The sequence below is a fragment of the Sinohyriopsis cumingii genome, chromosome 10 (assembly GCF_028554795.1).
Source record: "Sinohyriopsis cumingii isolate HCF-2022 chromosome 10, ASM2855479v2, whole genome shotgun sequence".
NCBI classification, from domain to species: domain Eukaryota; kingdom Metazoa; phylum Mollusca; class Bivalvia; order Unionida; family Unionidae; genus Sinohyriopsis; species Sinohyriopsis cumingii.
In genome coordinates, this window is record NC_142970.1 from 113,960,088 (window position 1) to 113,978,158 (window position 18,071).

At 37.5% G+C, this 18,071-nt stretch overlaps 2 protein-coding genes across 6 annotated transcripts in view; one reads left to right on the forward strand and one right to left on the reverse strand.

Moving 5' to 3' along the window:
• Window positions 1-7,187: 7,187 nt before the first annotated feature.
• Window positions 7,188-17,134, forward strand: LOC149791054 (uncharacterized). Of its 3 annotated transcripts, none has more exons than XM_089972965.1 (5): window positions 7,188-8,503; window positions 9,675-9,845; window positions 10,768-10,949; window positions 11,581-11,703; window positions 12,135-17,134. In XM_089972965.1, the coding sequence occupies exons 2-5, from the start codon at window positions 9,679-9,681 to the stop codon at window positions 12,893-12,895; spliced, it is 1,233 nt and encodes a 410-aa protein (XP_089829091.1). In that variant the 5' UTR covers window positions 7,188-8,503; window positions 9,675-9,678; the 3' UTR covers window positions 12,896-17,134. The 3 variants fall into 3 exon arrangements, with proteins under 3 accessions (XP_089829091.1, XP_089829092.1, XP_089829093.1); XM_089972966.1 differs by lacking the exon at window positions 7,188-8,503 and adding an exon at window positions 8,524-8,893; XM_089972967.1 differs by lacking the exon at window positions 7,188-8,503 and adding an exon at window positions 8,526-8,677.
• Window positions 17,135-17,796: 662 nt separating this feature from the next.
• LOC149791055 (uncharacterized) overlaps window positions 17,797-18,071 on the reverse strand; it is a 34,302-nt gene continuing 34,027 nt past the window's right edge. For all 3 annotated transcript variants that reach the window (XM_089972970.1, XM_089972968.1, XM_089972969.1), the window contains one exon: window positions 17,797-18,068. In XM_089972970.1, the coding sequence (XP_089829096.1) occupies window positions 17,924-18,068 (145 nt within the window). In that variant the 3' untranslated portion in view covers window positions 17,797-17,923. The remainder of the gene's footprint in view (window positions 18,069-18,071) is intronic.

Consider the following 18,071-nt stretch of genomic DNA (forward strand, 5'->3'; position numbering starts at 1 on the left):
CTGAAAAATGGCGTTAAACCCTACAACAACAACAACGTTCTTTTCTCACTCCGATACTACAGGCAATATCAGCTGAAAGAACAACCACAACAACAATAACAGCGACAGACGCCATAGCAGCGGATTTAAAACTATCTACCTCAACTAAAGAATTAGTATCAGAACCAGAAGAGGAAATTGAGGCGGTTGAGGAGGAAGAGGGGGACGCTGACCCTCGTTGAGAAGTACACCGAAATAGGACTAGATCAAGCATTGTATGACGTCAACAAATCAGGGCAGTTTATTAGAGCCATACAATACGTTGCCTACAAATCTCTAGACACCTTTAAACCAAGACCTTCTCAATGGGGATTAGGGTCAGAGTTCTTCCCCAATTCTACAGACAAACCTACACTGGATACCCCCTCAGTCAACTGGTAGAAGCCGCTGCTTACATTGCCGCCCATCATGGCTACGCATTTCCTGATATCAAGAATCATGAGACTAGGAGTGCAGGAAAGAACGTGAAAGCAAAAGAGAGACGTGTTACCTTCTAATAGAAAAAACAAACTTTTTTAGGGCTCCAAAAGATTGCTTTTTATTAAATAGGGAACCATATTTGGCTTGGTATCCCTCCTTGACTAAACTATTCTCGAAACAAACTTGACCCATTGGAACACCGCAACAAATTTAACTTTTTAAACCTAACAGTGACCAAACTGGTATATGTCTCTTAGACATAATAATTTAAATAAGATCAGTATGGCTATTTTTATGTACACTAAGTACTAATATTAGATAGATATGTTAGGAAGTAGGAAATTTAACAGACTCGTTAGATTTGAACTAATTGCACAAGTGGTTAACACATTATTGGTACTTTTTACTGTCCATTAGCAAAAACGGGACTTGATTTGAAATAAGTACGGGCTAGCGTTTTGTTGAGTACTTAACACCCATGGCTGTCTTTTTGAGCACCTTTTTCCTCCTTTACCACGCTCGGACAGAAATATGAGTGTGTGGTGAGACTATTCCCACTCATGTTTAAAGCCTTTCAGTCAGGTTGTTAAGGACTAGTTAGTCCTACACCTGAGTGGCTAAATTTAAAAGTAGTCTGTGAGTACATAAAAGCCTGGGAGATGAGGCTCTCTTTCCTTCCCTAGGAGTAATTAAAAATCACGCGGTGCGTTATTAAACCAGTGATATATGCTCCATTAGGGCGAAAATCACTTTAATTCAAGTAAGCAAGCAAGCAAGTTCGGGTACCGTCTCTAGCACTCTTGATGACACCAACTGTCTGGGTTATTTTCTTTCTTGCAAGCCCCTATGTTCCACTTCTGTTTGTGATAATAACTTGTGATACTTCACATTTTCTACAGTGGAAATCTTTACAAGCCGTACAAAATACAAAACTTCTATGACTTTGGCTTTTGACACTTGCACAGACTCTTCACTTTATAAGCATCACGAGAAAATTGTATATCCCATTTTTACCATTTTCAAAAACACGCACACACTTGCAGCTTGACCAGAAATATGTACATCTTGTTTTGTGGATAAGTCACAGACAAGTCCAAGTCCATAGGTGGTTATGAACGTTAGGAATATCCCCTCATTTTTTCAGAAATATCAAAGCTTGTATGTGCATTTTCCCTTTTCCACTCTATATTAGTGCTTAGATTTGTTCCAAAAAAAGAAAAAAGAAACGAAACAATTTTGAAGAAAAAAAAACAACTGAATTTTGAATTCAGGTTTCTCTCTGTTTATAATTTTTTTTCAAGTTGATGGTGCATGACAGAGTACATTCGCCTACCTTTCCAAAGTGAGAGACATTTCTTCACATGTCACTGCCTTTGTTAAATTCGGTTTCATTGGTTAGTTATCGTTAATCTTTAATTTTTTGATACATTTCTTTTTGATAGAAGATTTAAGGCTTTCTAGTGTTGTAACGGCATTTATGTTGTTTAGTCTGTTGATGAAATTATCTATAGCAAAGTGCTTAAGATTTTTTCAGGTTTTTTATTATTTCAAGCCCTACAAAAGGAGACCAAGTTTGTTTTCAATGAGGATTGAAACTCTAAATTACACGGACGTGAAGGAAAACATCGTTATGTTCATTCTAATCATGCTTGCCGTATCTCTTTGTGTTTTAGAGGTCATATTTCTTCTTAAGTAAATACACGCATCAATAGACAGACAGATTGGGTCATCATCCTTGAGTTTCACTGTACTTTCGGTTCTTTACTTCATACAAACCCCAAATTTATTAGTTTGAAAAAAAAAGATAACATGCCCCTCAGTACTGTAACACGTCTGTTCTGACTCTACCGATGTGAGTGTGAGTGTTTATGTTAAAATGTTTAAGTGAGATTTAAAAAAAATGGTCAGCTTGAAAACGCGAACCAATACTGTGACGCTCAGTCTTTTGATGTGGTAAGAAGAAATGGTACAACACACACACACACAAAGAGGGCTTGTAAGTTCACATTTCAGTCTGTCTGCACTGTAATGGTAACAACGCAAGAACATAGGGATTATTATGCCACACAGTCCTAGAACAAAACAATGCATCACCCGTTGTAAGCCATTTCATTGGCTATACTTATTTTCTTACCGCGTTCACTTCGAATTGACTTGAGCAGCTATTCACACAGTGACGAGAATGGCCATGCTTTACTGGGTCTATCCTATAGGCGATTTATATAAAAAAATATTTAAAAAAATTAAACTAATGCACGAACAATGGTTCCATGGGCGACCATTGTCCGTCTTATTGCAAAATACATCAACATTTAATTTAACCGTGCAGATCGCTAGAACAAACCTCTGATCATATACATTTTGAAAAGTGTTGTGTGACACGGATCGCCATTGTCGCTTGGTGTCTGCTTTCTTCTTCGAAAAGAGATCGTCTTGACTATAAAAATTTAATTTGACTAAGTTTTACGCACTACTTGAACTCATACATTTCACGTTGTAGGTGTAAACCGTCGTTCTCAGTTTTCTGGAAGTTCGTTTTTGCGTTTCTCGGATGTGATACTATTTTTTATGGACCGAACGAAATTTCTTTTGGCGTGAATCAGGACTCGTGGTTTTGTGGCAGAAATGGAGAGCATTGATTAAAGCCCAGTTATGTCGTCTTCGAAATCGCTGACACGGATTTGAACTAACACTTCAGGTTTTGTGTGAGGCGATACGGTACATCATTGCCTTTTACTTCCTCAATGAAATCGTTTCATCTTATTGCAAAATTACATTTGACTAGGTTTCATACGCAGCAGGTCTCTGTATATAAGGAGAGTGTCTTAGCGTCAGAGTATTCATTTCGCTCTCAAACGATCAAAGATGGAAGAGTCAGCACAGATCGACCTGCTGGTCAAATATTTGCTAAAAGTCATACGAAAACATAATTCACATGCGAAAGTGGCAACAAAACTTACTCTTTTGGTCGTTGATTTGATAAGAGTCATACGAAAGTGTGTAAGTGCTAATGAAGTTTGCTATATCTGCAAAGGTAAATGGGTATTTGTCTCCAGAATACCTGCTTCGTCTAAGAAAGAGAGACAAAAGTCAAGATACCTAATATCGTTGTCAGGAGAAAGGACACTGGAATTCAGAGTGCCCTACGAGAAAAGAGAATAAACAAAAACAAGACGAAACAGAGAAGAGGGATTCAGAAGAAGAAGAAATTGAAGATGATGAAGAACTTGTGCCAGTAAAGACATGGAAATGGAAAAATTGACAATGTGAGCCGATGCGTTGGCCCTGATGTGAAATTTCATACTACCTTCTAAAAGAGAATAGACCAGAAAGAACACGTAAGTGTCTCTTGGTCTTGACATTGTATAATAAGGATGGCGTGTTTTGTTTTCTACTCACACTTTATGAAATTGTGCCCTTTCACCTATCTCTATCCCTCTGGATCATGTTTTAGTTAGAATTGAAATGGAAGGATGTTTTCCTTCACGCACGCTCTTTAGGCATGCAAGTCGGTAAACAATAGTCAGTCTATTCCTCCATTATTTTGTGTCTTGATGTTTCCTAAATCACACACTGATGCCATAAAATAACGGGTTAAATGGGTTTTGTAGTGTTGGGAGTGGGGGTGGGTGGGGTGTAGGTGTTTGGCAGAGTTGGTCATTGCAGGTGAGGGCTTAGGTGCTTTCAAAAAACTTTTACTTCTTCACTCTGTGTTGATAGTATATTTGGAGTTTGTATGCGTTCGCGTACGTTTGTGTGGATAGTTTATTTGGGGTTTGTATCATCTCCCTTCTGTGTTGATAGTATATTTGGGGTTTGTATGCGTTCGCGTACGTTTGTGTGGATAGTTTATTTGGGGTTTGTATCATCTCCCTTCTGTGTTGATAGTATATTTGGGGTTTATTTTTTCCTCTTCCCTCTGTATGTGTATGTGTGTATGTGTGTGTGTGCGTGTGTGTGTGTGTGCGTATGTCTGCGCGCGTACGTTGTGTGGGTGTGTGTGAGTATGTCGGCGCGCGTACGTTGTGTGTGTGTTTGTGTGTTTGTGTGTGTGTGTGTGTGTGTCTGCGCGCGTACGTTGTGTGTGTCTATTGGTCTCTGTTTGTCCGTATAAAACTCACTTTATCCCTATCAGATACACTCTACCTACCTACCTACAGTAGCGCGTATTCAGGTCAGCCACTTGCAACACTGTTGATATTTATCCCTAGTGTTCAGTACAGTGACGTCACTGACGCTGGAAATTTCGAGACTATAAATATCGACTTGGGGATTTCCACATTTTGTAGCTATACATATATACTAGAATTCATAAACAGGAACGTCACTCAAGCTGAGGCTATAAAAAGATAGTGGGATTTTCCAAAGGAAAAACCCACAAGTTGGAGCTATAAATAGATAGTGGGATTTCATAGGAATTTCAGCTGATTATAGATAAATAGGTATTTATCGACGATCGTCACAGAAGTTGATATTGTAAGTAGTTACTAATTTTATCTATTTTATAGTGTGTGTGTTTATGTGTGTGTGTGTGAGTATGTCTGCGCGCGTACGTTGTGTGTTTCTCTGTGTGTGTGTGTGTGAGTATGTGTGTGTGTGTGTGTGTGTGTGTGTGTGAGTATGTCGGCGCGCGTACGTTGTGTGTGTGTTTGTGTGTTTGTGTGTGTGTGTGTGTGTGTGTGTGTCTGCGCGCGTACGTTGTGTGTGTCTATTGGTCTTTTTTGTCCGTATAAAACTCACTTTATCCCTATCAGATACACTCTACCTACCTACCTACAGTAGCGCGTATTCAGGTCAGCCCCTTGCAACACTGTTGATATTTATCCCTAGTGTTCAGTACAGTGACGTCACTGACGCTGGAAATTTCGAGACTATAAATATCGACTTGGGGATTTCCACATTTTGTAGCTATACATATATACTAGAATTCATAAACAGGAACGTCACTCAAGCTGAGGCTATAAAAAGATAGTGGGATTTTCCAAAGGAAAAACCCACAAGTTGGAGCTATAAATAGATAGTGGGATTTCATAGGAATTTCAGCTGATTATAGATACATAGGTATTTATCGACGATCGTCACAAAATGGAACGAAAAAATTGAAAAAGAAGAAGAAAATGAGAAGAGGAAGAAAGAAGAGGAGGAGAAGAAAAAAAGAAAGGGAAGAAGAGTGTAGGAGATAAAATAAGAACTTGGTGGAGAAAAAGAAGAAATTAGAAGAAGAAGAAAACCCAAAGGCCCTTTTCAGGGCCAGCCATATTTCTCGAAAAGAGATAGCCTTTCCATTGCCTACCCCTTTTTTAAAAATTTTTTTTAAAATTTTTAAAAAAAAATCCCATGTTAAATTCCCCTTGTCCGTAGAGTGACCCACGATTTTTCGCCATGTTAAATTCCCCTTGTCCGTAGAGTGACCCACGATTTTTCGCCATGTTAAATTTCCATTGTCCGTAGAGTGACCCAGGGTGGTTTTTAATGCTAATTCCCATTGTCCGTAGGGTGACCCCATTCACTACTGACGCTCTAACCACTAGGCCACCGGAGCGGTCACTTGCAAGAGATGGGCCTGCTTAGAAGTGTAGCTAAGACGGCAGCAAAAGCAAAAGACCAAGTGGTATGGTGGAGACGAGTCATGGTTTTATGAGATAGAAAAAAAGGAGAGAGAGAGAGAGAGAGAGAGAGAGAGAGAGAGAGATGGAGGGAGTGCGTGAGCAATCAAGCAAGTAAGTAAATAGGTAAAGTCAGTAATTGGGTAAGGTAAGTACTACATCTTGAACTGAATTTTTATTAGATGTGTTAGATACCCATACCGGCCCACATTGTTGTTGTTGTAGGATTTAACGCCACTTTTCAGCACACTATAGGCTATATATGGTGGCCAGTATTAATGGTGGAGGAAGAACCCGCTAAAGCTAGGAAAGAACCATCGACCCACGAGAAGCTACTGGCAAGATTTCTCACATACCCACATGGGCTGAATCCGAGACTCGAACCCACGCAAACAGAGGTGAGATGACAGTGATCCGTAACGGAGAGCTCTTTAGACGTCTCGGCCACTCGGGGCCTCCACCCACATTGTTAAAGGTACATAAGCCCCATACGGTCTCGGGATATTAAACCTATTGTCGTTTTAACATCGGAATTCCCATCAGTTTCACAAATGTTTTCATAATAGCTGCCTAATGTTGAAGTTACAGAGGGTCTCTTTTATCCCTTTACCGTAGCCCATTAACTACCCATCGTGCATAACCACTGTCATATCTATCCTGCTCTCGATCCACATTCGAGAAAAATAATATAGGTCGACAATGATAAATCAACAGTTCGCTTATGTAAATATTGTTGAAAATTCAAAATGCCATCTTATGGAAATGTATTATTGCATTAAGTAAACTGGCACTTGTGCATACATGCCATATGAACTCATCTTCACTGAAGGAAGTAAATTATACATTTGAATCATAATATATATATATATATATATATATATATATATATATATATATATATATATATATATATATATATATATATATATAACGCGAGAGAGAGAGAGAGAGAGAGAGAGAGACATTAGATTGCATTCAACAGTATTGTTCCTTCTTGAAAAGTAAGCATTGTACATGCAGTGTATAATTAGGCAGTTGTACAAAATGCATCACTGTAATAATATCAGATATGGATATTTACAGAACTTATTAACAATTTTCAGTTATCAGTATTGTATATTGTTTATTTGATGTAAACTATATCTGTCTAAGGTAACTGGAGTAACAATAGTTCTAACTTGAAAGCTTGATAATTAAATATGCTTAGCATGTCACATATGAAATGTGTTGTGTTTTTTCCCCAATATATAGATATATGATTTTTCCTAAGCTTCAAGTACAATGGGCATTCGAAGAGAAAGTGATATTCGTCTTCTAGAAATTAACAAAATCGATATATTTTATTTTGTCTGGGAGTCTTGGAGAGTGTTGAAATGTATGTATGCATATACCAATTAATAAATTATGACTTTTTCTGTCAGTGAAGAAAAATTAATACCGCATGTCTTATTTGACTTACCGAAATAATATAATTTCTTAATTTCAGCAATATTTACATAAGCACAAATTATTATTCACACACTCTATTGTACAGTCAAACAATACAAATAAATTATTATTCACACACTATTGTACAGTCAAACAATACAAATATAGTATTATTCACACACTCTATTGTACAGCCAAACAATACAAATATATTATTATTCACACACTCTATTGTACAGTCAAACTATAAAAATAAATTATTATTCACACTCTATAGTACAGCCAAGTTATACAAATTGTGCAATAGTGTAGCAACCACCAAAGCCAACTGCTGCAGAAGGGAGGTGGGTGCAGACTTATTGGAGAACCAAAATTACAATCAACTTTCTTTATTTGAAGGCGCTCCAGAATAAGGACTGGGGGTGGGAGGGGATATAATTTATTGTTACACTAATTAATGACTTGAACACAAAATCAGTAGATATTGCAGTTGCACGACTCGACACCTCACACCTTCCAATTTCGGTAACTACTCTGTACATCGGAGATCAAGTTGCTCGGTAATTATTTTAAATTAAGTATGCTGGGTTGTATCTAATCACAGGAGTCTGAGATCTAGCCAAAATGCTAGTTAACACACTGAATACAATTTTAGATCCTCCCTGATCTGTATGTACATTTAACCGTGCAATATGAACCGAGCACATGCGTCCTTCCGTTTGTTAGACACTTAACGACCGTATATATTAATATGTACGTATCACGTACGACAGATGCCAATTTCATACAAGGTTTAATAGATCTGTGAGATTAGTTTACAGTGTTTATCGTAATATTTCTTTAATGTCAGTACCGTGTGGTGCAATTTCCTTCTCATTTAAACAAGATCAATATTCAAAGTACAACCCCACTCTAGAACAGTGTTTCTGAATACGAGGATATGTATGGTAAGGTACGCCGAGTAACATTGGAGGATTTAATCGAATTTGTTGGTCGTGTGTTTATGACAGGTAAGTCTGAATAGCTGTTATACAAAATAACATACCAACATAACGTTGCTGTTGTCGAACTTTTATGTGATAGTCAAATAACTGAATTACGGAACAGTACGATAAGTTGGGGCAAATTCCTGTCCAGTGTACCTCGAAAGAAAGACGCCTTGCATGGCTAATGTACTGTATCGTGTAAGTGGGTTATAGCTTGAACATGCACATAATCTGTTTTTTTCTTCATTTTTTTTTTCTTTCTTCAAGTCATACATGTCGTTAGTTACAGAGTATGGAACGGCACTTAGCAGGCAGGCCAATATCAGGGTAGATGTCTTACACTGCAGACTTAGTAACACATTTTCCCCACCCGCAAGGTCAAGAACATTCAACAGCAACGGTGTTCAAAAGGAGGTAACTCTAACAGTACTTGCATTCGTAAACAAACTGCATGCTTCCTACGCTTGAAAATGAAAATGGAAATAAATCTTCAAAGGTGAAAAATCTGTTATTGAGTGGTTACATGGGAACAATTTATAATACTCTAATGATTTTGATACGCTGACCCACTTTCCCCAACTAACATATTTGAATACACGAGTTACATTTTTCGCAATGAATCAGTAGTCACTTGCCAGCTAATATCAATTCGTCCTAGTCCTACAATGTAAGACATATCACATGTTATTGTTTAAGTGCTACACCTAAACAAAACAAAATAAACAGATCAAAAATACTGGGCAATGTGTCCTACGTTGTAGGACTACGATTCGCACATGCTTTCCTCCATCGTCGCGAGCCATGGACGACAATCCAGTACGTTCCTTGTAACCCGTGGCTGCATGTGCGGAAATTTCCTTGTTTTTCTAGAGCACATATAAACAAAAGCATGTGACCAACATCACAGTAATGTAATATCATACAAATCCATGAAAATGCGCGCAGTATCGATGAATAACTTAATAAGTAACTGTTGTTGGAAGAGAAACTTTGGCTTATTCATAAAAGATTATGTTAGGTTACCATGGTGACAAAAAAGGACTCCAGCTTCTACCGGTAGATTCCAGGCCTTCCATCCATTCTGCTGGCACTCATCGATGAGTTGCTGATACTTGGCCAATTTGATTTCATTTGTGTGTGTGTGTGCCCGATACTTTGCTAATCCACGAATACATCCACTGTATTATTTTTACAGATAGATGGATACCCTAGAATTTGATTGTCATCTCAAGAGAATTATTTCCTCTGGATTTACTACATATGCAGTCGCTATTGGACAAGAAAAGGGGTTGTTCGAAAAATTATGCAAAGCAACCAGACCACTAACATCTACAGAACTGGCCACGGAGGTCAGCCTTGACGAAAAGTAAGTCATTCTCTGAGCTATGTATCAAATTAAGTCATTGTGCGGGGTTTCTGGTATTTTCATGTGTAGTAACGGGCGATTCTAGAGCACGTATTTTGTTCACAATCAGAATTACTGTTCCTATTGCTAAATTTGTTATTTCTTTCGAAATTTTTTATCTAAACCTGACATTTTGTCCAAAATTGCATTGACAAATTAAAAATATTTCTTTCTAAAATGTAATTCGCTTACAAGTCTTAATGAAAAGGATATCGCTTGAGCTGTTAGTGAATTTGATACATTTACAAGAAATCTCCACCAAACCTGCCATAAAGGAAACCTCACTTTAGAGGAATCGTACGTCTATTAGAAATTCACGGTAATATTCTTTAATTGGTTGCCTGTTTATGTAACTGTATTTTTTTATGAGGTGGAAACGAATATTTATTTCTGTCTACGTCTTAATCAATTCTCCCTGTACAAAGATGACATTATACCTTTTAACAATATGACTTAATCTCCGTGGAAAACGGATATTGCTCGGGAGGTACGTTGTTTTGCTTTAAATCCGTTAAGGATTTTAATTAACTAGTTCAATAATAATAATAATAATAATAACAATAATAACAACAATAATAATAATAATAATAATCATAATAATAATAACAACGCTATATCTTGATTTTAAAGGGTAAGATAATCACTAGATGCATATAAAGATAAAGAAAAGATGTTTCGGGAAACGTTGTATTTAAAGAGCACTTGTGCATGAAAAACAACACTTTACCATCACTCACCATCCATCCACTTCTTAAGTCCTCCACGAAACATGTGCAGCATGAGTAAGCCAAGGCTGTGGTCCTTGTTCTCAAGAAATAATTATCAAAATAGTGTAATAATTTTTCTTGAATGCTAAATAGTCCATATGATTCACCATATTCAGGTTGGTGAAATTATGGCTGAGTTGTATGGTGGCGGAGAAATTAATACAATTTGATCCCGAAGGAGACGTTTTCCATGTTCCTGCCAACCACCAGGATTCTCTTTTGCATTCATCAGGTTTTGCCCTCGCGCTTGGGCCATGGATGCAGGCGATGGAAGAGATAACGAGCGGAAGAGAGAATGGTAAAAACTGTTAGATTGAATATATCCTTAAAAATAAATTTGTGGTACTTTGAAAATTTTGGTTTTTATTTATTTATTTATGTGCAAGAAATTTGAATGAATGAAAAGCTTAGCCGATATATCAAAAGGTAAGTTTTTCTGAAACAAATAAAAAAGTTTTTCACTGTACAAAAGCCATCATCGTACCAGTGTAAAAACACATCTAGTTAAGCCAACGAGTACACAGTTCAGGTCATCTCATGAGTTATCTAGATATATGCACACATCATTACAATGCTGGCTATATAATGCCGAGCCAAAGTTAAGTTCTAACTATATAAAGACCAATATTAGCAAAAACAAGAATTGAAGACATTCATAACTATATAATGTGTCTTCAAAACTGCAAACATAATACCACCTCATGACATAACAAATGACGTGTTTTCCTGATGTAAGACGAAGGTGTAGTGTCCGCTGCATCCGAATATACGTTTCATTTATTTCATTTCGAAAAGACTCAGCTTATGAAACTCGTTTCGTAAATTTCAGTTGAAATGAGCAATCATATACAACCCATTTTCTGATGTGTTAATGGCTTCTACACACTAAAGCATGCGTTACACTTAAAGTCCACAAATTTTCGTTTTAGTTGACTCCAATGCAACAAAGCTGCTAGACTGGTTTCACAAGCACAAGGAAGAAACAAGTTCTCGACTGATAGAGACGGATGTTATTCCAGGTATAAAAGAGGCTGGTCTTGAAATAACCCCAGGTAAATTTTCTTAATTGTTATTTTTGTGTTTTTGTTTTGGATATGTTATTTGTATTCTCTGCTCCTTTTTATATAGAACTGGAAGCGCAGAAGGATAGAAGATTCTAACAGTAATAGAATGTCCTCTATCCATTCAGTTTCTGAACCTAATATCCTACAATATTCTGCAATGTGGTAACTTCGTTTGTGGACAGTAATAATGAAACGTGTAGCCGTTATAATTGTATAACAGTAGTAAAAGCAAGAAAATACTTCTAGGTTACAAACGCAATTGAATATCGGATATGGACTTAAGTACATTGTAGCGTTTGCCGAAGTTGGTAACTGTCGTGGTTAGCAACCAATATCTGTCTTTACAGAATCAGGCATGAAGATAGTCATAGACATATTTTGTAGAAAAGCCACTATCTCCTTACATTTTGTCTTTACAGAATCTGGCTTGAAGATATTGGACATGGGCTGTGGAAAGGCCAATATCTCCTTTTGCTTTGCTAAAATGTTTCCGAAGTCAAGCGTGTTTGGTGTGGAACATACTGATAATGATGTCAAAATAGCTTTGGACAGCGTCAAGGAGAGAGGAACAGCAGACAATCTCACAATTATGAAAGGCGATGCACAGCAACTCCCAGAGTCCTGGACAAACCAGTTTGACTGTATTTTTGTATTTAATGTAATGCATCACATCCAAGATCCCAGTAAAGCGACTGCAGAGTTTCTAAGGGTACTCAAAAAGGGTGGACTTCTCCTGGTCATTGAGGCCAACCTGCACAGTCACTTGTCTGCAAATGTTGGCAGCAAATCAGCAGCTCTTCTGTACGCCATGCATATGAGCTTTCAGCAGCTATTTCACGCTGGTCATCATCATCATGATCACAACGCGGAACATCCACAGGGTGATCACCATGGTGACTGTCGTAGCCATAGTCACAATAGCGACCATGCAAACAGCAGAGAAAACTATAACCAACATATTGATCAGCATGGCGATAACGGACACCACATTATGGATGAAAATCGCGGAAACTGCTGTCACAGCTCTGCCCATTTTCCACAGCCTCATCATACAGAAGGTCATGGTTTTCTGTGGGGAATTGAGGCGTGCCAGAGAGTCCTTGAAGAAGGAAATTTCACAATCCGCATTCAAAAGCCAACTGCTGAATTTATTAGTTACCTATTTGTAGCATCTAAATGAACTGCAGTCTTTTCAAAAACTTTTTATACCTTACGAATTTTCCTTCTCACTTACATGAGTTCAAAAAGATTTGAAACAATTTGAAAATTTCATTTTCAAGAATCTTATCCATGGAGAATAACTCACCTGTGTCATACTCTCCGTGATACTACAGGTGTGTACACCTCATAGTAGAAACATGATTTCTAAGGTAAGCCCTTGATTGTTTCGACAGTCCGACATATCCTCATACCCTGTGTATGTACATGTACATCAACCCCATTTTTAAATCATGAGTAGTACGAAATAGCAGTTTTGGATTTTTGTTACCTATGTCAAAGCCTTACACCACCTACCTCATTACTTTTGTACTCGCGTCACACGGGCATGCATACTAACCCAGCGTGAATCTGAACGTTGCCATGAGGTTTCCATGCCAGAGGATAGTAATGTGGGGGGGGGGGGGGGGGGTAGGAGGCTGTCAATTATCATGTTACTATTGTCAGTCAATCATAAGTGCACTGGCAAACACGCAAACATTTACTCTATTTTCACTGCTAGTAAATCAGACTTATTAAAACTTTGGTTCTGTATCTGTGCTCGGAGTCTCTGGTTGTTTTCCATTACTGCCCACGCAGTGTCGAACGCATCCATGCTATATTTTATCCCTAGCAGTGGTCGAGTACAGCTTGGTAATAGTATGGAGACTATTTTCTGCTGCTGTGAAAAATTCTGAATATACATGTATTCGTGAATGCAGCCCGAAAGAGTTTACTTTACCAGCTCTGCCAGTTATTTTGCTGAAACAACAAAACCGATTGATGTGCATATAATAGTTGACACAGTCCTGATAAACGCCACACCAAAACCAACAGTGATTGTGACGTCTTGCCGATAGCATATACAAGCACACAAATGCGTTTGTATTTAACGATTGTCGCTCTTCGCTTGGTAAATTCATGTCGAAGGTGCTGGTCCTCTTCGATTCATTTTTTGCGATGTAACATTGAGTGTCGATAAGAGGTCTTATATTATTAACGTGATCGCGAAGAATAATGGCTCCACTGGCTGACTTTGTTCATGTGCAACACGCATATGTACTTATATTTTCTGGCACTACTGTCATACAGTCATAGAAGGTACTACTTGGGGATATTTACATTTCCTCTGATGTGTATTCTTGGGGCCTGGCACTACATTCAACTAGAACCATTGTTATTACACCATTGAATTGTTTCTGAATTGATTGTCATCATTTTCGTCCAGAATATATCACAGGGATAAGTGCCTCCTTTTTAAATAACAGCCGAGATTTTTTCTTTACTTGGCCGAATCGCTGTTGATTCAACATAATCAAAATGGAATGCTACCTGAGTGGATTTGTTGGTTAGCTCCAATACATCCTTGTAGAAACAATTCACAAGTATGTTTATGCCTTTATGTGTAGTCAACAACAGGGTGTTTCCACGTGTCATTGCTATAACATCAAGCTGGCATCGAGTTGATATTGGTACATTAGTGTGGTCCCGACTATCGATTTCCATTTGACTCTTAACAAGATTATACTTAAGTAATTGGGGGGTGGGGTGGGGCTGTTAGCGCCAGTTCATGAATACATTCGTCGAGAAGTGGAAAAAGTCACCATCAGTTTTAGCATCCGCTGTCCGCTGGTTCAACACCCCTCAGTAAATTCCGCAACCTCACAGCCGCGGTCAGAAACCATCAGTTATATGTAATGATAAATTTAATCTTAAACATAAACACCAAAAACGGTTAAGTACCCGTCTGAATAGATGTGTTGTCAGTATCAACTACGGCGGTTTGAGTTTTCATGCCCAGATGAGCCACTAGAAATTAAACCGACGAACTAGAGGGTTCAGTGGTCGTTTCAAACAAAACTACGTCTCAAAGAATTATACTTGCATCATAATTGTAATTGACAGCGACCTTACATTTTCTGATTTGCTTTTAATTTTCATGTACAACCAACCAAAGCTTCGACTTTGCAACTATTTGCGAAGAAAAATATCGTTCTCCGCATGTGGTATTCGAGCCTGCAATGTCTTGACCAGAAGTATAAGACGAGAATTGATTAGCTCACAAAATACTTAACAAATAAGTGAAAGAATGCATGCTTCAAATTAACGATCCTCGGTATTTCCGGTATACCGCGGTGTCTTCTAAAGCCGGGACGAAGCACGGTACTTTTCTGCTGTACCGGTTCTTCGGTATTTTCCGTCAATAAGGACTATGCGGAAATTCATTTTTCATAAGAAAAACATGTTAAAAAATTCTTTATTCAGAATAATTATATTTGTCACAAAATTCAGCCTGAATAGTACAATCATAATTATATTTATCACCCTTTAATGATATATCTGATACGAGTCACGTATGCCGACGTGGTTGCCAAAGGTAATGTTGTGAAAAGTATTCGGGAAAATCCTACTTTCCTGAAAAAAAATATTGGATTAATATAAACAAAACAAAAACATGTCATTGTTTAGTTATTTGCCAGTATATGTTCACGAGTTAAGTACATGTATTCCTTTGTAAGACTACACATTATCCTTAGATTTTCAGAAGAGCTTTTGTTTGTTTTTTTGTTGTTTTTTATTTGTTTTGAACTTTACGGAATTTTAAGTCCACTAAATATTTTCCCGTTTGTTGAGTTTCTTTTATTTTTGCTGCCCTTCTCCAATAAGTATCTTGCCACGGTGTTGGCCTCCAACGCAAAGTATCCCTGCCTATTATATTAAACTGTCTAATATCAGCGCAATGTCTATTGCAGGGTCTTAGCTATAGTAATCAACCCACCATTGTTAGTTTCTAAATTATAGCTTATACAGCAATTAACATATACATCACAAATTCGCCTCCTACTAGATACTGACTGGGATGCGATGTTCTTTTTAGGTTATATATTTCATTTTTCTTTATCATAAGCTCATTTTGTTTTCAAATATATATAAATTTACGGTCTTATTTTGCTATATTTCAGAGGAAATTTTGTTTCTAGCTATTGACAGGTGGAAATCTCCCCCAACCCTAAACAAATGTCATACCATTATTCCGGACCATGAATTTTGTGGTCACTAACATAATTGCGGTATACTGTTGCACTTATCGCGATATATTTAGATATATCTCAGTACACCGCGGTATGTTTAGAAATATCTCAGTATACTGTGGTATGTTTAGAAATATCGCAGTATACCGCGGTACTAAATGCTCCATGGTAGCCAGCTTTACTTGAAGTGAACAGGCTGATGAAAAGTACCCGCGCCCAACCCCTCCTATATTAATTATATCAGTGTGAAAACTACACCATTAGAATTACTACTCCATGGCCTGTTACATACATATCCAAGAATTGTTCCACACGAACGTTGATGCAAATCACGACATTGGTCAGTGGATAATAAACTTGTACGTCTTAGAATTGTGTGTACTCACGCCGTACACGCGACGTACCTGCATTACGCTTGCGTCGTACCCGCGCTTGTATTTGTCTTAGTATTTGTATTTGTCACATCTTTGGACAATCTTAAAGACTTGTATAGTAACATGGTAGTAGTGGTTTTGTTTGGTTATTGAATTAGGTTAAAGCCATCTACACCTGTGGCGATGGTCTTGCATGGGCTTCTTATGGCAACGTAATCGGAGTCGCGCGTGGGTGTTCACGCTTGGGCTCGCATGTGTGCACTAAGGACAACGTCATGGGAGGGGGTAGAAGGCTCTGAACTAGAGCTAACACTTAATCCAAACCTGCGCTTATCTTACTACTTCTTGACTTCAAGAAATCGTGCGATAGTGATAACAATATGGAAATGTGTAGGATATAACAATACTATGTATAAAAATGGCATTTTAAGATGACAAGTTGACACCTGAAGTTTCAAAATGTAATAAAGAGCAATATCCATTATGAATGTTTCGTTATAAAATATCACTTATGAACATAATTGGAACAGCAAATGTTGACAGTTAGCAAAATTAGAAACAATACTGCATATGTATGTTATTAATGTCCATCCATGAATATATCTGTACTGAATGGAGTATTTCTTTCCGAGTATTCTCTATTTGTATATTGTATAAGTTACCTCCCTTTCTTACAAGGGATTGCCTTTCCATGCTAGATACTTTATTATACACTATTATGCTGAATTAGCACTTTTGAGTTTCAGCTGATTGTATATAAATAGTTTTTAATGAATTCATGTAATATTTTGCATTTACATAAAACAGAGCAATGTTGATGTTTCTCGATTATCATTACTGTTATCAACTAACAGCTAATCAAAGGTTCGTATTTTGTAGTATGGATAATTATGAAAATACCAAACGTGAGAAGATAACTCCTTGATACAAAGGGAAACAACCAAGATTACGCTAAGGAGGCACTCACCAGTACTTGTGTATTTCTGAGAGAGTGACGTATGTAAGGTGAAGTTATTTGCATTTAAAACATGCACAGTGAAGAGAATGTTGGCATACCCCTATGCTACTTTAATGTAATGTGGCTGACATTTCTTTGGGTATTGTAATTTTGGAAAGTGCACACGATCGTAACACTATGCTAGCTAAAATGACTGCTCCCTTGTGCTCGAAAAAACCAAAGGCCTGAATTAGTCTAAAGTACACAATCCGTAGCAGCTATTAAAATGAGGAAAATGAATTTTGCCAAATTAGACAATACCAGCTTCTGAAATTGCAATGAATGAAAAGCCAAATATATAAAATGTAAAAATAAAAAATAAAAATTATCCGCTCTTTTTTTATACATTTTACCTCTGAAGTCAGGAAGTGAAAATGACTAAGTAGAGCTAGCACCTTTTTGAAAGCAGCACACCTGGAGTAAGGCCAAGCTGTATACTCTATAACCCATATTGCACCCATCAATCATACACCAAAATAAAGGGAACTATACCTAAGATATGCAAGGCTTTTTTTAAAATAGCCAGTATAATATGTAAGGAAAGCCGGGGAAATTCTTTTTCTTTAAAATTCTAACCCTATGCAAAATACGATACTGTAGAGCGCCATCTAAAATAGCACATTTATACATTTACAAGACCCTTTCAGTTTGAACCAAGCAATTTCATAACCACTTGTATCGTCCTTCTGGACAACAGCAGTAACGTAAGACTCTTGTTTTCGACAATTGCAAGTTGTACAACCATTCACTTGTCTG